This window comes from Epinephelus moara, chromosome 22, assembly GCF_006386435.1.
Source record: "Epinephelus moara isolate mb chromosome 22, YSFRI_EMoa_1.0, whole genome shotgun sequence".
Taxonomy (NCBI): domain Eukaryota; kingdom Metazoa; phylum Chordata; class Actinopteri; order Perciformes; family Serranidae; genus Epinephelus; species Epinephelus moara.
This window is the reverse complement of record NC_065527.1, coordinates 24,128,891-24,152,441: the sequence shown is the minus strand read 5'-3', so window position 1 is coordinate 24,152,441 and position 23,551 is coordinate 24,128,891. Positions and strand designations below refer to the sequence as shown.

The window sequence follows — 23,551 nt, the reverse complement described above, 5'->3', positions numbered from 1 at the left end:
TCTACAAATAAACTTCTCAAAAGAATCTATGTGCTGCTGTATTTGATTCCAAGTCAACTTTACAATTAAGACACTCGTGAATTGATTTGAACTTTAATAAATTGTGTTATTCTAAAATTAAAGTGACTTACTTCATGATTAAACTGAAAACTGCACCATAATGCTGAATACTGCACAGGACTTAATGCTGTAATACTGTGGGTAGTTGGCGTGTTGGTTCAGGGAAATTCTGCCCTCATGTGGATAAATGCTGTAAGTGTATTTACCATGATGCTCTTATGAATATGACCAGAAATTTAAATGCATGAATCAACTGAAATTAATGACACATAGTCTATTTTTTGCTGACAGCATTTTTGCATGTCTGCAGTTAAAGTAAACACAAACATTTTATTATTTCCTCAGCCAGCTGATCTTACACCTTAGTGGAAAGAAATGTCATTGAGATTAAGTATGTGCGGCAATATTAATAAACATGAATGTATATAAATATGAATATATAATATGAAATAAAATGATAAATATGAACATTTTCATCAACCATTGTTTACTGAGGGAAAACTGACTGAGAATTAACCTCTTTAACAGCAATACCCCGAATTCATGCACATAAGGGCTATAAGGACATATATATATAATATATGATAACAACCACAATAAGACATTGAAAAAGTCCATGAAAACAAATAACTAGCAGTGCTGTCTGGCAAGAATAATGAACAGCAACAAAACCAACAAATCTGACAGGAAGCAAAAATATCACAACAACAACAACAACAATAAATACAACAAAATAGAAAATAAAAACAATGTCACAAAGCATGGTATGTAACTGATGTATATTTATGTATTTACTAGTTTTTTAGTTGAAATGTATCAACAAGCATTTAAACATCATTCAGTGGATGCTTAAGGTACATTATTGTGCATACAGACGTTATTTCAGATGAAATAAAAAAGCCAATATAACTAATATGAATCATCTAATATCTAATTAAAGAGATAATTATAAATAAATAAATAAATCATAAGTAAATAACAGTTATTCAAGAGACTTGTCAAAGAAGTCTTCTTTTGTCAATACTTAATTAATAAAAAATGAACGATGAATATGTGTGTAAACAGTGTAAATGACAATCAAATCTTATAATAGGTAATAATGATAGAATTAATAAAATATAGACAAAAATAAAATAAAATGTAAATGATTTAAAGGACAAGAAAAAATAAGAAAAAAATAAAATAATTTAAAATAAATAAACAAATACAGTAACATGACAAGACAAAATGCGATTTTGTGTTACTTTTTTTCCTTAACTTTATTGAACAATTGACATTTACAACAATGAGGCAACTAAATCATATTATCAGAGTACATGGGCATGAAACTGAGTGGAGGAAGAAAGTAAAAAAAGATTCGTCAGCCAAAATAAATAACGGAAATAATACAATACTTAATAAAAATATATAAAGTTATTTGGTCTTCATTTGAGAGTAAACCATTTTATTGTATATATTTATATTTTATATTATTTTTATATTTTCAGGGTTTGTTTATTTGTACATTTCTACACGGCTGAGCAGTTTATTAGTATTTTAATTTTGTGTAATATTAAAATGAAAAACTTCCGCTTTGCGTGACGTCGTCATCATGTGACCGCCCATCATGGTCACATGACCCACAAGCAAGATGCAGCATTTTAGATGAGTTAAGAAGAGCAGTTCCGCCTTTTATCTCTCTGTGTGTTTCTTATGTTCTTGTGAATTTATTTCTCAACTCATCGTCTCGACTTTAACTCAACTTATCTGTCGCAATAAAGAAGAAAGTTTGAGGACGTGACTCAAACATGGAGACAGAAAGCCGGCTCGCAACACTTTCTGTACTTCTGTGCGCCGTGTTGTGTCCCTGTGTTTTTACCTTCAGCCCTGAGCAGGTACAGTAACGAAATGTCATAGAAATACGTTGCAGCACAATACAGTGTCATTAATGTAGGTGCACATGTTGTTAAAGCTGTAAAGTGTTCAGTGTCAGCTTGATTTCACTGTTCAAACTGACTTTATTTCGTTTCTAAGCTGTTAGATGTTTCTGTTATTTTGTCCAGCCTGTACATGCGTTCATTTTTAATTGTTTAAGTGTTAAAATTACTTAAAAATAGTCATTCCACACTATAGAAATACTTGACCTGCATTCAAGATAGAATAAAAGTAAATGGACTCAAAGTATCCAAAGTAAAAGTATGTGTTAGTTTAATTATATTACTAACCCATTATTAGAAATGATTTGATAAACAGTACCTAGATGTTATAGGTGGTTGACCTGGAGCTTATTTAAATGCTGTCTATAGGTATGGGTAGTTATATCTATAGCACAACATCCTATTTTATATACTGATTATGATTTCTTTGTAAAATCTTGATCTGAAAACAACTATAGCTGTCAAACAAAGTGCAAAGCCTCCCTCTGAAATGTATGAAGTAGAACAAAGTAAAGTACAAGTACTTCAAAACTGTAAAAGTACAGTACTTGAGTATATGTCATTAGCAACATTACACTACAGCTTGTACTGTTACGGTCGGTTTGGAATAGGCCAAATAAAATGAGCGCTTCCTGAAATGAAAGTGTGATCATCACCTGCTTGGGTCACCTGACTCTTCTAACCGGTTTTGCTGTCAGATAGTGGAACTCTTTTTTCCCCTTAGTCAGCCATCCTCTCTTCATTTTCTATCTCGCCTCTCTCCGCTGTCCAGATTGACCCTCTGCTGTATGAGGAGCAGCTGCTGTGGGTGAGCGGAGCCCAGGGGCAGGTGAACACCTACAGGATCCCCCTCCTCACCTTCACCCCCAAAGGAAGCCTGCTGGCCTTCGCAGAGGCCAGGAAGTCAGGGGCTTCTGATATAGGAGCAAAGTTCATTGCAATGCGGCGGTCCACTGACAAAGGCAAGGATGAGCACCAGACAGAAACTGTCAGAAACACAAACACACACACTAACAGAGTGGGTACAAATCTATCATCTATCTATTCAGCCACACAAGGTGGACAAATGTCAAACAGTAATTAACAGTCACTTAACTTTACTGAAGTTTCCTAGTTTCTAATATGACATAAACAGTAAAAAATGTTACCCACAACTTTAACTATCTTACGTTTTTCAACTTGTTGAATATACTGTACTTTCATTTTTATTATATCTTTAAATAAATTGTTTATTGTCAAATTTACCAGAAAACATTATGACAAATGCAAAAGTAAAGAAACAACATAGAACAGGGTTGTCTATGCTATTTTGAATGGCGGCCAAATTAGATGTGAAAACACCTGGGGCCAGCTGGTTCTCACATCATATGGGTTTCCAAAAACAATATCACATAAAAGAGGGGCAGTCCTCGCTTTTGACTTTACGCATCTTTGCCGTGGCCACTACCTAGCAGGAAATGTTTGCGTTCTTTACAAAAACACATTAGTTCAGCCTGCATAGTTCCTACTTGGCGCATGTCTACAAACTGTATAATAGTCTTGCAATGGTGAAGTAAACAGAAAAAATGCAAAGTGAACTTGCTTTATGATCACCTATGTTACGTCAGGGGCCACATGTAGTATATAAAGACAAGCAGCGGGCCACAATTGGCCCCTGAGCCGGACTTTGGACATGTCTGACCTTCAGTCTGCATGCATATCCTTGGGCACGATACCAAAACGCAAATTGTGAGAGAGTGTGAATGGTTAACTGAGTAGCAGGTGGTAAACTCGATGAATGTGACATGTAGTGTAAAAGTGCTTAGCATATACGATCGCAAGTCCATTTACCATTTACAAAAACATTGCCTCAAGGTCCATTCATACTCCAATTTTTTCCAAAGCTTTCAGCCATAACTCATGGCCTTCATCAGTGAAGAGAAAGTTGCACAGTATGCAAAAGAAGTAAGTAAGATTTTTATGCCTCTGCGCATTATGTTTTTGGGATGTCAGTCCATCCATCCCGTTCTTGTGAACAAGATATCTCAGGTACGCCTTCAGGAAATTGCATAAAATTTGGCACAAACGTCCACATGGATGCAAGCGTGACCTGGTTAGTATTTGGTCTCACAAAACATGTTTTTGGCCATAACTCAGGAATTCATATGGTAATTATGAAAAAATTTCACACAAAGGTCAACGTAACAGTGACATCATAATGTAAACACTTGTCTGGTCATTATTCAACACCATAACTCAAGAACAGAAGTGGAGACATTTGGTCAGATACTGAATTAGTGACTCTAATCATGGGTGTCCGACTTGAACCTGTGCTGACTGTATGGATCTTGTGTTGTCACGTTGAAGATGTGTGTGAATTTGTAGCTTCTTCAACGTCCATTTTTAAAGCATTGTAAACTGTCATGGCTACATATGAGTCTGGACGGACATGGATATAAACTGTAACTGCAACTTAACTGGTTTGCAGAGGTATACAAGTGATTTTTACCAAATCGTTGTTTCCAAGATCAAGAATAAACTTTCAAGCTCAGCGTACAGAAACTTACATGTGTTAAAAAAACAGGAAATATCAAGCTTCCTGAAAGACTACCGAGCACTAATTTGAGGAATACAAACAAACATCTACAAAATAACTGTTTTCACTTAACAGGAGATGTTCTTAAATGTTGAATGTGTTAAGATAAGTGGTGCAAGAAATTTAAATAAAATGCTGTCTGAAATGGTCAAAAGTGTGATTTAAAATAAAAAAAAAATCTTATTAAAGAATAAGTAAAGAAGAATATGAATTAAACTCTTTTATAGCACATTTCATACAAACATGCAGCCCAGAGTGCTTCACATGGCAAAATTTGAATGACACAGACACAAGACAATAAAATATTAAATAAGCAAACCAACCAAAACAGAACAAACAAACAAACAAAGATGATTAAAACTAGAATAGAATAAAAAGAGAGTAAATAAATAAATAAAATAGAATAAGAATGAACATGAGAGATAAAAGAAGGTAAAAACCAATGGTTAAAACTTAAAAATCAAGACTGTAATGTTACTTCACATTGAAAGCCAGATTAAAAAGATAGGCCTTTAATTTACATTTAAAAATACAGAGAGATCTTAGGGGAGTAAAAACAGAAAGTGCTCTCACCAGTACTTGTATGGGATACATGAGGAAAATTTAAAGCAGTAAAGCAGTGGAGGACCTTTGTGATCTGGCTGGAACATAAAAAGACAAAACAATCTCTGATTTGTGGAAGGACAGGGTTATTTAAAGCTTTATATACAAGTAAAATAACTTCAATTCTAAAAGATACAGGGAGCCAGTGTAGTGACTTCAGCAGTGGGGTAATGTGATCCATTTTCCCTGGCTGCACCATTCTGGACTAACTGTAGTTTTCTTCCTGACTTTTTGGGTAGTCCGATGAAAAGGGAATTGCAGCAGTCTAAATGGCTCATAATAAAAGTGTGAGTAAGTATTTCGGCATCTTTCTGGGTTTATGCACAAATTTGATGCCAGCTCTCATTACTTGTTGTTGTTGTTGTTGATTCTCTGTCTTTTGGATACATTTTTGGCTGTAGCACACAAACACTGAGGCTCAGTATCCAGCCCTTCTTACTACAACACATGTCTGATTACATGCACAGAGGTTAAAGGTTTATGTTTGTTTGTCATCTGAGCTGTAAAAGATATAGTGAAACAGAAGAAAGGTTCTTCTTGACTAGATTATCAAACACAAAGCCACAGACAAAGATGTCAAATATTTACATTTCTCTCTTCAGACAAGGCAACATTCGATTTCTGCAACTTTTTTACCTTAATTAGACAACAGTGATCTGCTCTTTATGAACACACCTGACCTAAAGAAGTTAGATGTGTACAAATGTGCTTTATGTTATATAACTGACTATGGGAATCACGTTCGTCACTGCTCACTGTATGCTGCTGCATAATGGCCATCTCTGTACGTCTGCAGACATTCATATTGGTTGGTTTTTTGTAAATCTCTTGTTGGCCTGGTTTCTTCTCATCTGGGCACATAAATGTGTAAAAACCCAAATCAGTATGGCCTGCACACTATTCAACTCATGCTGGACCCCAAGGTTTGAGCGGAACTAGGCAAAAAGTTTTAAAATATTCTGCCCTGTCTTCCTGGAATAATTTGCAGAAGGACCTGATATTGTTAGAGCTGATCACTGTGGGGGAATTTAAGTCCATTTTAAAGGACTGAGAAAATAACACTCTTGGTCAAAGTGATTATACCTACATATTTCACTGAAATTGTTCTAAAAATTGTATTTGTTTATGTATTATTATTATTATTATTATTATTTTTAATTGCATTTTAACTGGATGTTGTGCTCGCTCATTTGTGGTGTGTGACAGTTGTAATTGTCTGTTTGTGTTAATTTTTGTGACAATGTTTATGCGGCCATCTTGGTCACGTCACTCTTGAAAAGAGATTTGTAATCTCAATTAGATTTTTACCTGGTTGAATAAACAACACAATAATAATATATTTTTTAAAAACAATCATATGTCCAAATTGATAAACAAATAAATGTAATAATTTACTGCAACACAAAAAGTATTAAAAGTGCTTGACGAGACAAATTCTCTGAAAACATATGCATTTATTGCTGTAAGACAAAAGGCTTCAGGCACAAAGCAGGAACAGAAAGAGACAAACACAGAATTTGAGGTTGAAAACTGATGTTTTGACGTTTTGTGTGCTATAGTGGAAAGTTGAATAAATTAAATACTTAAATAATGATTCAATTTTATGTAAAAATAGTCAGAGTGTGTGTCTAAACGCTCTCCTGCTCCTCCTCCGTCCCTCAGGAGCCACCTGGTCCCCGACTGCCTTTATAGTCGATGATGGAATACAAGGTGACGGCCTGAACCTGGGCTCCGTGGTGGTGGACGAGGAAGTGGGCTCAGTGATTCTGGTCTACTCCATCTGCTTCCACCTCTTCCACTGCCAACCATCAAGCACCATGATGGTGGAGAGCAGGGACGACGGCCTCAGCTGGAACCAGCCCAGAAACCTCTCGGTCCAGCTCGGAGTGAAGAACTTCGCTCCGGGGCCGGGCTTCGGCATCCAGGTGAGAGAGAGCGTCATGTGAGAAGATGTGGCTGCAGCTGGTTAGTTGTAAAGTGAGATAAAAGTTAAGCTAAATTGTTTTCCTTGTGATTATGAGTCATGCCCGTCACGTACCAGTGATGATTAGGTTTTAAAGTGAGATTTAAAGGCAGAAATCTCTGTGTGTTTGAAGTAACATTAAGTCACATAAACCTTATCTACCCCCTGCAGCGATATTACAATCATCCTGTGCTATGTGTTCATAAAAATCTTAGCTCATACACCTTTGTTACAACAAAGTAGATAAAGCATTAGATATAACTGTGTTTTTAAATTTCACTGATCCTGAACACTGCTTACCTGGTATCAGACTGATCCTTATTAACAAAGGCATTTTTAACTTCATGAAACTTCACGAAAAGAACAAGTGTATTCCGCGCATTAATATCACAACATGATTTGGTTCTAGTTAAGAACTGAAACTGTCTTAGTTCTAGTTTCGAGCTCGCCACATCCTCTGTAAAACTGGTCAGTATAACAGCATAACCAATAGTGGGCTGGCGAAACAATACAAGCACCTTGTGAACACTTTGTTGGAAAAAAATAATTTAATTGACTGAAACTGGCTGAGAGTCTGAAGTAACTCAATCAATCAGTCTGCGTCTGTCTGTTTTAATGACAGTTAGCAGCATTTGTCAGCCATAAATGAGAATTTTGACGACCAGATTTGGTGTTCTGAGGCCAAGAGACCAAATAATTTGTGTCTACAGAATATCTGTGGAAACAAACACAGTGTACAATTTGACTGAGGTTGGCAGAATGTGCCGACCTCAGATGACCTGCACCACAAAGAGGAACAGTAGTCACAAGTTGAAACTAACAGGGTCATGATAAACACTGATTTTCAGTAAGTAGAGGATTAACAGATGCTTCTGTAGTCAGTATGAAACCTAATAATAATAACAACAATAATAATAAAGATAATAATGCCAACTTTATTAAGAACACAGAGAACAGTACATAGCGTACTAAACCAAAAAAAAGACACAGACGATGCGTTGAAAAATACATTAAATAACGGGAAATACACAACTATACATCATGCAACTTTGCTTATAAAGGACATAAATATTAATAATGATAATATGAAACACCCTTTTATAGCATTTGCAATAAATTAAGTCTTTTATTTCAAGTTTTTATGCTCTTTTTATCTCCTATTGTCTGATATTGACTCATAACATATATTGGTATTGAGTTACTGTATATGAAAGTAAATCAGTGCTCAATGTAAATAAAGTCCTTAACATCATAACAAAGAGTTACATTATACATCAGTTTGTTTCCATAATTATCATGTCAACTTTACGTTAACCTGCAAAGTAAAAACACTTGTAATTTGTGTAATGATGTGCGCCTTGTTGAACTGTATTATATTAATAGAATAAATTGGACGTTGAGCTTTTTGTTTTCAGCCACTTTAAACGAGCACGTTGAATGCATTAGAGACTGACAGCAGTGCATCTGAAATGTGTGCTGCAGCAGAATCATAATATAATTGGAGGGTTTTTGTAATTGTGCAAATGAGTTGCTTATCCCTGTCCACAGTCTGAGTGGAGCATCTGTACGGCTGTTAGGAGTTATTATGTTTCTGCTGATGTCTGACAGTTTTAGGACACTAAACCCTCTGTTGGACTGCAGCAGATCAGGCACTATGGATAATTATTATTGTTTGTTGAATTATTCTAGCATATGGTGCTAACAGTGTGTCATTCTAACTTTGTAATGTTGATTTTAAATTTTATATAGTTTCAATCTTTATTTTAATTCTTATTTTTCATACACCTACTTTTGTACTTTATTTGCCACATGGATTTCCCGTCTGAAAATCGGTAAAGGGTTATCTTATTTTCAGAGTTCGATTTAGTTTGTGTTTTAGAATCAAGTTTGCATCTTTATTTATTGTGTGCTCAGTCCACATGTTTTTTTATCTTTGCACTATAGAAACGCTTCAACCCAGCTAAGGGGAGGTTGGTGGTGTGTGGCCATGGGACACTGGAGGGAAATGGAGTTTTCTGCATCCTCAGTGATGACCACGGACTTAACTGGCGCAACGGTGCTGCGCTGAAAAGCATCCCTTACAACCAGAAGAAGAGAGCACAGGACTTCGACCCTGACGAGTGCCAGGTATGTTGGCTGCTTTTTGTTAATCGCACCATGGTGGTCACAACTCACAGTAGAGACATTTAACGGTGCTATGTGTCACATTTCAACACAGTAGAATATCATTGTTAAATCAAGAGGTTTGCTGTCAGCTTGGGTTGTGGAGCTCTTCTGCCCTCTAGTGACCAAAAGAAGTGCAGCTGTAAAATGTATATTGAAACTAGCAGCAATCTTAAAGAGAAACTTTAGTATTTTTCAACCTGGATCCTATTTTCCCACGTTTTTGTGTCTATGTGACTGTTGGAGACAGATTTTGAATTTGGTCCAGTCAGACTGCTGCAGCTGGCAGCCACGAAACAGGCTGCAATGTAACCACGTGGGGCATGCCAGCACAGTCAATTTATGTCTACTAAAAGTGCTTGTTTTTGCCACTGATAGGCTCAGATTGTTATTCTTAGTGTCTGACAACATTACGGAAAGCATCCCTACAAAGATAAACCTTTTCATTAAAGAGTGAGGTCCATCTTGTTTAACCAGAAACAGCCCTGAAATTGCCATTGCAGAACGCGCCAGACTCTATTCAGAAAACAGTAATTTTAATGTGTGTAAAGACTGCATATATTCAGATCATACTGGGTGAATTAAGGGTTTATTTCAACCAAACCAGAGTCTGTCATTGTTGGAACAGTGGGAAGACGAGCCAATACCATTTTTGTGATTTTTGTTCCTGTCGACTTTGAATGATAAAATTACTATTTATTTGAATGTAGTCTGGTTGGTTTGGCAATTGCAATTTCAAGGTTTGCAGGTTAAACAAAAGGATCTTACTCTTCAACAAAAAGGTCTATCTCTGTAGGGATCCTTTTCAGAATGTTGTCAGACATTTATAAAGTCTGTCAGTGGCAAAAACAAGCACTGTTAGAGGACGTCAATTGACCAAGGTGTTGCCAAACATACGACACTGTCAAGCCAAACCCTTTCTGCTCCTCTGCAGCCGGTTGAGATGACGGACGGCAGCATCGTCATCAACGTGCGGAACCAGAACAACTACCACTGTCGGTGTCGCATTATTGTACGCAGCCACGACGGTGGAGAGACCCTGCCCATAGACGATCTGTTCTTTGACTACGAGCTGGTGGATCCTGCAGTAGCAGCTGGAGCTCTGCAGAAAGATGGAGTGCTCTTCTTTACCAACCCCTCTAATATGCAACACAGTAAGAGTCATCATCCCTTCTTCTTCCACTCATTTGTCACCGGTGCTTGGTGGTGAAAGTAAAAGTAGCAATACTATTCTGTAAAAAATACTCTGTTACAGAGTTGTGCCTGCATTCATTCAAAAGTATAGAATTACTATCGGCAAGATGTATTTAAATTATCAAAAGTAAAAGCATTTATTGAAAACAATGACCCCTTTCAGAATGTTTTATCACCATATATATTGCTGGAATATTATTATTGGCATATTAACACATTAATGTCACAGCTGGTCATGGTTGTTGTGTTGAGTTACTTTCCACCACTGCTGCTGCTTTTCTCCAGGCCAAAACAACTCATCAATTTTCTTTGCTTCAGACTTAAAAGATCAGTATCATCACTACATCATACTAACTTCTTTTCTCATCCCCCAAGGAATTAATATGACGTTACGTTGGTCGCTGAACGATGGCAAATCTTGGGAGAAACAAGCTGTGCAGTTATGGGCGGGGCCCAGCGCCTACTCCAGCATCACATCACTGGACACTGGCTCCGTAGAGGACCAGAAGTACATCTACGTCATCTATGAGAAGGGCCACAAAGAATGTTACGAGACGGTCTCGTTCGCAAAGATCCACCTGTATGGTGGCCGGTAGAGCATGTGAGAGGGAGGTAAGCAGACGTGCATCAAGTCATTAATATCAGCCGGTGCATTAAAACTGGTCTGTTGGTCTGACTTCTGTTATAATTTCACCTTGTGTTTGTCTCCCAGATACAATGCTGGAGGGAAAGGGAAACAGAAAGCTGAAACTGACTCCTAGGACTTTCTCAGGAAGAAAATAAAAGACTTTTTAAACTCACTTTATAATATTGAATATGGGGCAATGAGAGGCTCAACACTATTAATATTTAGACGGTTTATGGTCAGCTTGTGATAATCTTAAATACAATTTTCTCTTTATTTTATTTTCCTCTTCTCTAGAATTCCCACATTTAATGACGTTGCAAGTCTCATGTCCATTTTTCTGTGTTTGGATATGTTGCCAAGTGTGTGTGTTTTCTAAAAAGTTGTTTTTGCACAGCCGCAATATTTTGTGGATTTCCTCTTCCTAGACACAAGTAGACAGAATAAAAATATGACCAAGCAAGGGACCGTTAAATGTTGAAGACTAAGTTTCAGACCAAATACACTAGTTTCCAAGCTACTTAAAGGGTAACTTCTGTATTTTTCAACCTGGACTCTATTTTTTGTGTCTCTGGCTTTTGTGTGTTGTGTAAATGAGGAATGGGAACAACATTTTTTGACACTATGCACTGTCAATTTACGTCCACTTAAAGTGCTTGTTTTGTCACTGACGGGCTCAGATTGTTGACAACATTATCAAAAGGGTTCCCTCTTATGATAGACGTTTTTGTTTGAGAGTAAGATCCTTTTTGTTTAACCAGAAACACTGATTAAATCGATATCGCCAAAACCCACCAGACTCAAATAATTTTATTGTGTATAGAGCCAGCATATTTGCACATTTAAGAGGTTGAATCTAGGGCTGAAGCAAGAACGTTTTTCTAAGTTATATTTTATTTCTGTCAACTTTAAATTAAGTGCGTTTAAAGGTGATAAAATTACTGTTTATTTAAATGGAGTCTGGTGGGTTTGGCGATAGAGATTTTGGGGCTGCTCCTGGCTAAACAAAAAGGATCTTACTCTTTAACAAAAAAGTCTATCTCTGTATGGATCATTTTCATAATGTTGTCAGACACTTAAATTAACAATCTTAATCTTAACAAATTTAAAAAATTGCTGTCTCCATTAGTCACTTAGACACAAAAATTTGGGAAAATAAGGTCAATACTGAAGTTACTGTCCAGCAGCAAACAGCAACAGCAAATGATGATACCATACTAAAAGTATCACATCACAGTCTTCTGAGATGACTAATGACTTTCAGCAGTTTGAATATGATGTTAATGCAGTGTAGATTTTAAGCACCTCTGCATTGATCACAAATTCACCTCACTGTCAGAGCCACTGTATGTTTGACGCTGGGGTGAAATGATTCCTATTTGCTCAGATAATGTAATTTAATAGTGAAGCAGCCTACTTTCAATTCTCATGTGGGTTCACGGTTTTATAATTATAATTATTGCCTTTATTGAAATATGAGTGTGCCATGAATATAGGCTGATTGAAATGGGTTCTGCTGCCTTTATAAAACCAGAAGTTGTGTGAAATGATGTGGATGGCTTTGATATATTGGGGTTTGAGTGGTTTTAGAAAAAACAATAGTTAAAATAGAAATGAATCGTGTGTGTGCGTGTGTTTAATGAATGTAAGAGTGAAGAGGTGAGAACATGATGTAGCCAAAGTATCCTTTTATGCACTTGAACAACATGTATTCTGATATTTTGTAATCAGTCTGAAGTTCCCTCAACTCAAATTTGGTTATTTTATTTCCAAATCAAGTGTCCATTTATGCCGTGTATTATCAGCATTGTACACAGGGTTAGATTGTTTTTATGCAGGACATTATCTGATCTGTACTATCTGTAAAATAAATCAATGGTTTCTAACAATTGTGGGCAAAGCTGAGCTGATTTGCAGTGTCATTTATGATTTACACAAAGAAATCTTAGAATTTTCTTCCCAAGCAGCAACTGATGCAGCAAAAATTGCATGAATTAGGATGATGAGGGAGAATACCTCCCATTAAAGTGTTTTATGTCAGTGATTACAACACAGCAGAAGGAAACGGGTTGGTTTAAACCAGGGTTGAAGAAAAAAATATCTGCACTGACTTTACATTAATGTCACTTTACTGGTGTCTGTTCTCTGCACATCTCTCTGATGCAGAGGTGGGACAAAGTCATTGTTTTGCAAGTCTCAAATCAAGTCCCAAGTCAAGATAAGCAAGCCCCGAATCAGGTCTTAAGCCCTTACATTTGAGTTTTGAGTCCTAAGTAAGTCATATTGCAGCTTCTGCTAAATGTAATGCCATTTTACTATCAGATCAATAACAGATTAGCTTAGATTTTTTGTATGTATTTGTTCAAAGATGTTTGAAAAAACAAGTGCAACTGACGTTAATCATAAAAAAGTAGTGCTAACATTGCACTTCCTTTAAAGTAACATTGCATTTTTGTATGCTTTATGTCTAAATGAACAAAAAGGATTATCATGCACATTAGTAGATTAGTACATAATGGTGTTATCCTACAGTTAAAGTGACTTACTTCATGATTAAACTCCTAAAAACTGCACCATAATGCTGAATACTGTACAGGACTTCATGCTGTAATACTGAGGGTGATTGGGGTGTTGTTTTCGGAAAATTCTGCCCCCATGTGGATAAATGTTGTAAGTGTATTTACCATGTTGCTCTTATGAATATGACCAGAAAATGAAATGCATGCATCAACTGAAATTAACAACATAGTCAATTTTTTTGTCCATGTCTGCAGTTAAAGTAAACACAAACATTTTATCATTTCCCCAGCCAGCTGATCTTACACCTTAGTGGAAAGAAATGTCATTGAGATGAAGTATGTACAACAATATCAAAAAATATGAATATAAATATGAATAAATAATATTAAATGAAAAATTAAATATGAACATTTTCATCAACCATTGTTTACTGAGGGAAACTGACTGAGAATTAATCTCTTTAACAGCAATACCCCGAATTCATGCACATGTGGGCTATAAGGACATATATATATAATATATGATAACAACCACAATAAGACATTGAAAAAGTCCATGAAAACAAGTAACTAGCAGTGCTGTCTGGCAAGAATAATAAACAGCAACAAAACCAACAAATCTGACAGGAAGAAAAGATATCACAACAACAACAATAAATACAACAAAATAGAAAATAAAAACAATGTCACAAGGCATGGTATGTAATTGATATATATCTATGTGCATTAGTTTTTTTTATTGAAATAACCAATAATCAACAAGCATTTAAACATCATTCAGTGGATGTATAAGGTACATTATTGTGCATACAAACGTTATTTCAAAAGAAATGAAAAGGCCAATATGACTAATTAGAATTAATAGAAAAAATAATTATATACAAAAAACATCACTAGTAAATTATATGTTACAATTATTCAGGGGACTTGTCAAAGAAGTCTTATTTCGTCAATACTTTATTAATGAAAATAGTTCCACGATGAATACCTGTGTAAACAGTGTAAATGACAATTAAATCTTATCATATTTAACAATGATAGAAATAATAAAATATTGACAAAACAACAAAATGTAAATGATTTAAAGGACAAGAAAATTAAAGAAAAAAAAAATATATATAGATAAAATTATTTAACAAAATAAATACAATAACATGAGATAAAAACCAAAAAGAAATATCAAGACAAAATGCGATTTTGTGTAATTTTTTTTCTTAACTTAACTTTATTGAACAATTGACATTTACAACAATGAGGCAACTAAACCATATTAACAGAGTACATGGGCATGAAATTGAGTGGAGGAAGAAAGTAAAAAGAGATTCGTCAGCCAAAATAAATAACGGAAATAATACAATACATAATAAAAAAAGTTATTTGGTCTTCATTTGAGAGTAAACCATTTTATTGTATATATTTATATTTTATATTATTTTTATATTTTCAGGGTTTGTTTATTTGTACATTTCTACACGGCTGAGCAGTTTATTAGTATTTTAATTTTGTGTAATATTAAAATGAAAAACTTCCGCTTTGCGTGACGTCGTCATCATGTGACCGCCCATCATGGTCACATGACCCACAAGCAAGATGCAGCATTTTAGATGAGTTAAGAAGAGCAGTTCCGCCTTTTATCTCTCTGTGTGTTTCTTATGTTCTTGTGAATTTATTTCTCAACTCATCGTCTCGACTTTAACTCAACTTATCTGTCGCAATAAAGAAGATAGTTTGAGGACGTGACTCAAACATGGAGACAGAAAGCCGCCTCGCAACACTTTCTGTACTTATGTGCGCCGTGTTGTGTCCCTGTGTTTTTACCTTCAGCCCTGAGCAGGTACAGTAACGGAATGTCATAGAAATACGTTGCAGCACAATACAGTGTCATTAATGTAGGTGCACATGTTGTTAAAGCTGTAAAGTGTTCAGTGTCAGCTTGATTTCACTGTTCAAACTGACTTTATTTCGTTTCTAAGCTGTTACATGTTTCTGTTATTTTGTCCAGCCTGTACATGCGTTCATTTTTAATTGTCAGTGGTGGAGGAAGTGTTAAATTCTTTAAACATAGTGATTCCACACTATAGAAATACTTGACCTGCATTAAAGATGCCACTTAAAACAAAGTAAATGTACCTAGATGTTATAGCTGGTTGACCTGGAGCTTATTTAAATGCTGTCTATATGTATGGGTAGTTATATCTATAGCACAACATCCTATTTTATATACTGATTATGATTTCTTTGTAAAGTCTCGATCTGAAAACAACTATAGCTGTCAAACAAAGTGCAAAGCCTCCCTCTGAAATGTAGCGGTGTACAAGACTGAAGTAGCACAAAGTAAAGTAAAGCACATAAGTACAGTACTTGAGTATATGTAATTCGTAACATTATACTACAGCTTGTACAATATTTAGAGATCATATGGTTATGCACAGGTTGTCATTTGGGGTGTTTTCATCATTTGAGTATGTATCCTTTAAAATGGAGCTAAAACAATCTCCGTCCATACTCTATGTAGTTATATACAAGCCTCCCCAGCACTGTCAATGTTTTATTGATGATTTTACCAGGATGCTTTCAATTGTATGCACAGACTTTGATGGTTTGGTCATTACAGGTGATTTTAATGTACATGTGGATAATGTCTGTGACAGAAATGCTAAAGAGCTCAGTGCTGTCCTTGAAACCTTTGGCCTGACTCAGCATGTGTGTGAGCCCACCCACAGCAGAGCGCAGCACACTCTGGACCTGCTCATTACAAAGGGGGTTAATATTTCAAACGTCAATGTGGTTGATGTTGCTCTGTCTGATCATTTCTGTGTCTTCTTTGACCTGTCTGTTTCTCCCAAACCACCGGCTGGTCCTGCAGTTGTTCGGAGGAGACACATAAATAACAGCACAGGTGCTCTGTTCATGGAAATGATAAACTTTGAAAATGCCTCATGTTCTAATGTTGATGATTTGTTGAACTCTGTTACTTCGAGTGTTTTGAATGTTCTGGACACCATTGCCCCTGTGAAGGTTAAAATGGTTAAAAATAAGCAGAAGGCGCCATGGAGGAATGACGACTCGGTCAGGGCACAGAAAAGGGAGTGCCGGAGGGCCGAGCGGAAATGGCGCAAGTCAAAGCTTCATGTTCATTATGAAATTTATAAAGAAAAGTTGTACGTGTTCAACCAGATCTTACGTAGAACAAGGGAGAGGTACTTTTCTGAAATTATTGGAAACTGCAGTAACAACTCGCGTGTCTTATTTGCAACAGTGAACAGATTAACAAACCCTCCAGCTCAACTGCCGTTGGAACTGATCTCCACATCTAAGTGTAATGAGTTTGCAGTATTCTTTTGCGACAAGGTTCAGACCATTAAAAATGCCATCAATTCCACAACACCAATAACAACCCTGCAGCCACCTAGACACTTAGAGCTGACTCATTTTGCACCTGTAACTGACAAAACTGTCCAAGAGATCATCACCAGTCTGAGTTCATCTACATGCTGCCTCGATGTGTTACCCACTAGATTTCTAAAGTCTGTGCTGAGCAGTTTGTTACCACCACTCGCTCACATAGTTAACATGTCACTACAATCTGGAACATTCCCAAAGGCCTTGAAAACTGCGGTCATAAAGCCTCTCCTAAAGAAGAGCAGTCTTGATGCCACAGTACTGAACAACTACCGGCCCATTTCAAATCTGCCATTTTTAGGCAAAGTCCTTGAGAAAGTTGTTTACCAACAGCTTACTGACTTTCTCCTAATGAACAACTCCTTTGATGTTTTCCAGTCAGGTTTTAGACCCCATCACAGCACTGAGACCGCTCTTATTAAGGTGACAAATGACATCCGCCTGAACACTGATGCAGGCAAAGTCTCAGTTTTAGTCCTGCTAGATCTGAGTGCTGCTTTTGACACTGTCGATCATGAGATCCTTTCACAGAGACTAGAGGACTGGGTGGGCATCTCTGGCACTGCCCTAAATTGGTTGAAGTCCTATCTAGAAGACAGGAAGTACTTTGTTGAAATTGGTAACTGTGTCTCAGACCACATGGCCTTGACCTGTGGGGTGCCCCAAGGGTCAATCCTGGGACCCCTTCTGTTCAATCTCTACATGCTGCCTTTAGGCCAGTTAATACAAAGTAATAATGTGTCCTACCACAATTATGCAGACGACACTCAGATCTATGTCTCACTGACAGCAGGTGAATATGGACCAGTGGATTCACTCTGTCACTGCATCCAACAGGTCAGTGTGTGGATGCAAAACAACTTTCTCCAGCTAAATTCAGACAAGACTGAAGTCATCGTATTTGGTCCACAGAAACAAAGAGAAAGTGTCAGCAGTCACCTCCAGTCTCTCTCTCTAAAACCTACAAATCAGGTTAGAAATCTCGGGGTAATAATGGACTCAGACTTGAACTTTAACAGCCACATCAAATCAATAACATCAGCAGCTTTTTACCATCTAAAAAACATTGCCAAAATCAAAGGTATAGTGTCTAAACCTGACTTGGAGAGACTTATCCATGCATTTGTCTCTAGTAGGTTAGACTACTGTAACGGCCTGCTCACTGGCCTCTCCAAACGGGCCGTAAGACAGCTGCAGTACATCCAGAATGCTGCTGCTCGGGTCCTGACCAGAACCAGGAAGTACGAGCACATTAGTCCTGTGCTCAGGTCTCTACACTGGCTTCCTGTGGCTCAGAGAATAGACTTTAAAGCAGCTCTGCTTGTGTACAAGTCTCTCCACGGCCTAGCACCAAAGTACATCTCTGACATGTTAGTGCCATATGAACCATCTCGGACTCTGAGGACCTCAGGGACCGGCCTCCTGCTGGTGCCCAGAGTCAGGACTAAACATGGGGAATCAGGATTCCAGTTTTATGCAGCTAAAATCTGGAACAGTCTTTCTGAAGATGTGAGACAGGCCTCTACTCTGACAATGTTCAAATCTAGGCTCAAAACAGCTCTATTTCACTGTGCATATGACTGAAAGGATCTTATCTGCACTCTTCTCTTTTAAAGTTCATTTTATAATGATTATTTATGTTTTTATTTTGTATTGTGATTTTAATGCATTTTCTTGTTCTGTAAAGCACTTTGAATTACTTTGTGTACGAATTGTGCTCTACAAATAAACTTGCCTTGCCTTGCCTTGCCTTGCCTTGCCTTGCGGTCAGTTTGGAATAGGCCAAATAAAATGAACGCATCATTTTCTATCTCGCCTCTCTCCGCTGTCCAGATTGACCCTCTGGTCTATGAGGAGCAGCTGCTGTGGGTGAGCGGAGCCCAGGGGGAGGTGAACACCTACAGGATCCCCCTCCTCACCTTCACCCCCAAAGGAAGCCTGCTGGCCTTTGCAGAGGCCAGGAAGTTGGGGTATTCTGATTATGCTGCAAAGTTCATCGCAATGAGGCGGTCCACAGACAAAGGCAAGGATGAGCACCAGACATAAACTGTCAGTTGTACGTGCAAAACACAAACACACACACTAACAGAGTGGGTACAAATCTATCATCTATCTATTCAGTCACACACGGTGGACAAAGGTCAAACAGTAATTAACAATCACTTAACTTTACTGAGGTTTCCTAGTTTGTTATATGACAGAAACAGTCAAACATGTTAGCCACAACTTTAACTATCTTACGTTTTCAACTTGTTGAATATACTGTACTTTCATTTTTATTATATCTTTAAATAAATGGTTTATTGTCAAATTTATCAGAAAACATTGTGATAAATGCAAAAGTAAAGAAACAACATAGAACAGGGTTGTCTATGCTATTTTGAATGGCGGCCAAATTAGATGTGAAAACACCTGGGGCCAGCTGGTTCTCACATCATATGGGTTTCCAAAAACAACATCACATAAAAGAGGGGCAGCTCTCGCTTTTGACTTTACGCATTTTTGCCGTGGCCACTACCTAGCAGGAAATGTTTGCGTTTGTTTACCTTCTGTTTACAAAAACACATTCAGTTCAGCCGGCGGCAGTAGCTCAGTCCATATGGACTTGGGTTGGGAACCGGAGGGTCGCCGGTTTGAGTCCCCGTCCGGACCAAATATGGAGCGTGGACTGGTAGCTGGAGAGGTGCCAGTTCACCTCCTGGGCACTGCAGAGGTGCCCTTGAGCAAGGCACCGAACCCCCAACTGCTCACTCTGACATCTCTCCACTTTGTGCATGTATAGGTCCTGTTTGTGCATGTGTGTGTCTTTCGGACCTGTGTGTTAATGACAAAAAGAGTGAAAAAAATTGAATTTCCCCTCAGGGGGATTAATAAAATAAAAAAATAGTTCCTACTTGGTGCATGTCTACAAACTGTATAATAGTCTTGCAATGGTGAAGTAAACAGAAAAAATGCAAAGTGAACTTGCTTTATGATCACCTATGTTACGTCAGGGGCCACATGTAGTATATAAAGACAAGCAGCGGGCCACAATTGGCCCCTGAGCCGGACTTTGGACATGTCTGACCTTCAGTCTGCATGCATATCCTTGGGCACGATACCAAAACGCAAATTGTGAGAGAGTGTGAATGGTTAACTGAGTAGCAGGTGGTAAACTCGATGAATGTGACATGTAGTGTAAAAGTGCTTAGCATATACGATCGCAAGTCCATTTACCATTTACAAAAACATTGCCTCAAGGTCCATTCATACTCCAATTTTTTCCAAAGCTTTCAGCCATAACTCATGGCCTTCATCAGTGAAGAGAAAGTTGCACAGTATGCAAAAGAAGTAAGTAAGATTTTTATGCCTCTGCGCATTATGTTTTTGGGATGTCAGTCCATCCATCCCGTTCTTGTGAACAAGATATCTCAGGTACGCCTTCAGGAAATTGCATAAAATTTGGCACAAACGTCCACATGGATGCAAGCGTGACCTGGTTAGTATTTGGTCTCACAAAACATGTTTTTGGCCATAACTCAGGAATTCATATGGTAATTATGAAAAAATTTCACACAAAGGTCAACGTAACAGTGACATCATAATGTAAACACTTGTCTGGTCATTATTCAACACCATAACTCAAGAACAGAAGTGGAGACATTTGGTCAGATACTGAATTAGTGACTCTAATCATGGGTGTCCGACTTGAACCTGTGCTGACTGTATGGATCTTGTGTTGTCACGTTGAAGATGTGTGTGAATTTGTAGCTTCTTCAACGTCCATGTTTAAAGCATTGTAAACTGTCATGGCTACATATGAGTCTGGACGGACATGGATATAAACTGTAACTGCAACTGTTTCCAAGATCAAGAATAAACGTTCAAGCTCAGCCTGCAGAAACTTACATGTGTTAAAAAAAACAGGAAATATCAAGCTTCCTGAAAGACTACCGAGCAAGTGCACAGACTGAAATATGTCAGTATTATAGAGCTGGTTACTGTTTGATACCCAATTACCACGACTATTGCCAATGATATAAAAAATCTGTGAAATAATTGTTCTCACTTAACAGGAGAAGTTCTCGGGGCGTTGGTGGCTTAGTGGTAGAGCAGGCACCCCATGTACAAGGCTGTTGCCACAGCGGCCCGGGTTCGACTCCAGCCTGTGGCCCTTTGCTGCATATCACTCCCTCTCACGTTTGTCTGTCCTATCTGTTAAAGGCTAAAATTGCCCCCAAAAATATCTTGAAAAAAACAAACAAACAAACAAAAAAAAACAGGAGTTCTTAAAAGTTGAATGTGTTAAGAGAAGTGGTGCAAGAAATTTAAATAAAATGCTGTCCATGAGTGTCAAAACTGTTATTTAAAATTAAAAAAAAAAGTCTCATCAAAGAATAAGTAAAGAAGAATATGAATTCATGCACAAATTTGATGCCAACTCTAGGTACTTCTTGTTTTTGATTCTCTGTCTTATGGACACATTCACAATGCTAATTTGAGGAATTAGTATTATAATTGTTTTTTTTATTTTTTTTTAAATTGCATTTTAACTGGATGTTGTGCTCGCTCATTTGTGGTGTTGTAATTGACAGTTGTAATTGTCTGTTTGTGTTCATTTTTGTGACAATGTTTATGAGGCCATCTTGGTCAAGCCAATCTTGAAAAGAGATTTTTCACATGTACACATTTGAATCTTTGCATTTTGCAACACAAAAAGTATTAAAAGTGCTTGATTCTCTGAAAACATATGCATTTATTGCTGTAAAGCAAAAGGCTTCAGGCACAAAGCAGGAACAGAAAGAGACAAACACAGAATTTGAGGTTGAAAACTGATGTTTTGACATTTTGTGTGCTATAGTGGAAAGTTGAATAAATTAAATAGTTAAATGCTTTCCTTTTAGAATAAAGTCTGGAATAATGATTCAATTTTATGTAAAAATAGTCAGAATGTGTGTCTAAAGGCTCTCCTGCTCCTCCTCCGTCCCTCAGGAGCCACCTGGTCCCCGACTGCCTTTATAGTTGATGATGGAATGACACCTGATGGCCTGAGCCTGGGCTCCGTGGTGGTGGACGAGGAAGTGGGCTCAGTGATTCTGGTCTATGCCTTCTGCTTCCACCACGTCCAGTGCCAACCATCAAGCACCATGATGGTGGAGAGCAGGGACGACGGCCTCAGCTGGAGCCAGCCCAGAAACCTCTCGGTCCAGCTCGGAGTGAAGAGCTTTGCTCTGGGGCCGGGCTTGGGCATCCAGGTGAGAGAGAACTACAGAATATTGTTGGCACACTTTGTTGAAACAAACACAGTGTACAATTTGACTGAGGTTGGCAAAATGTGCCGACCTCAGACGACCTGCACCATAAAGACGAACAGCAGTCACAAGTTGAAGTTGACAGGGTCATGATAAACACTGATTTTCAGTAAGTAGAGGATTAACAGATGCTTCTGTAATCAGTATGAAACCTAATAATAATAACAACAACAATAATAATAACCTGCAAAGTAAAAACACTTGTAATTTGTGTAATGATGTGCGCCTTGTTGAACTGTATTATATCAATAGAATAAATTGGACGTGGAGCTTTTTTTTTCAGCCAGTTTAAACGAGCACGTTGAATGCATTAGAGACTGACAGCTAGAGATGTACCGATGCCACTTTTTCCTTCCCGATACGGATTCCAATCCCTGAACCTGAGTACCAATCCGATACCAGCGTGTAAAATAAAAATGGATGGGATATGAATTGCTGTATGTCTCAACTCCTAAAACTCTATGTAAGATATTAAGGAATAAATATATAATAGTAGAATTAATGCCATAAAACTTTTTTTTATTATTATTATCCAGTTTTGACACAGATCAAGGCACAGGTTAAAGTGCAGCCACACAATCTGGTAAAAAAAGACATTTTAAAGGCTACAGTAGAATGCTTTTTAAACTCTGTTCCATTTCCATTTAGTTTGCCTGTAGTCCTGTAGTATGCGTAATGACGTGAGGCATTACATGGTATCGGATTGGTCATAGGCTGTACTCGCCGATACCCGATACCGAATTTTAGGCAGTATCGGAGGCATTTCCGATACTGGTATCGGAGGCATTTCCGATACTGGTATCAGTATTGGTACAACTCTACTGACAGCAGTGCATTTGAAATGTGTGCTGCAGCAGAATCATAATATAATTGGAGGGTTTTTGTGTTTGTGCAAATGAGTTGCTTATCCCTGTCCACAGTCTGAGTGGAGCATCTGTACAGCTGTTAGGAGTTATTATGTTTCTGCTGATGTCTGACAGTTTTAGGACACTAAACCCTCTGTTGGACTGCAGCAGATCAGGCACTATGGATAATTATTATTGTTTGTTGAATTATTCTAGTATATGGTGCTAACAGTGTGTCATTCTAACTTTGTAATGTTGATTTTAAATTTTATATAGTTTCAATCTTTATTTTAATTCTTATTTTTCATACACCTACTTTTGTACTTTATTTGCCACATGGATTTCCCGTCTGAAAATCGGTAAAGGGTTATCTTATTTTCAGAGTTCGATTTAGT

The 23,551-nt window shown here is 37.5% G+C and overlaps 1 protein-coding gene across 5 annotated transcripts in view; it reads left to right on the top strand.

The window, feature by feature from the left end:
* Nucleotides 1-1,672: 1,672 nt before the first annotated feature.
* Nucleotides 1,673-23,551, top strand: part of neu1 (neuraminidase 1) — a 25,174-nt gene continuing 3,295 nt past the window's right edge. For 2 of the 5 annotated variants that reach the window (XM_050034292.1, XM_050034295.1), the window contains exons 1-6: nt 1,673-1,934; nt 2,749-2,938; nt 6,817-7,079; nt 9,062-9,244; nt 10,215-10,434; nt 10,850-11,086. In XM_050034292.1, the coding sequence (XP_049890249.1) occupies nt 1,848-1,934; nt 2,749-2,938; nt 6,817-7,079; nt 9,062-9,244; nt 10,215-10,434; nt 10,850-11,070 (1,164 nt within the window). In that variant the 5' untranslated portion in view covers nt 1,673-1,847 and the 3' untranslated portion in view covers nt 11,071-11,086. Of the gene's footprint in view, nt 1,935-2,748; nt 2,939-6,816; nt 7,080-9,061; nt 9,245-10,214; nt 10,435-10,849; nt 11,087-11,186; nt 12,989-23,551 lie in introns of those variants that run through there. The other 3 variants (XM_050034294.1, XM_050034296.1, XM_050034291.1) reach the window with 2 other exon arrangements.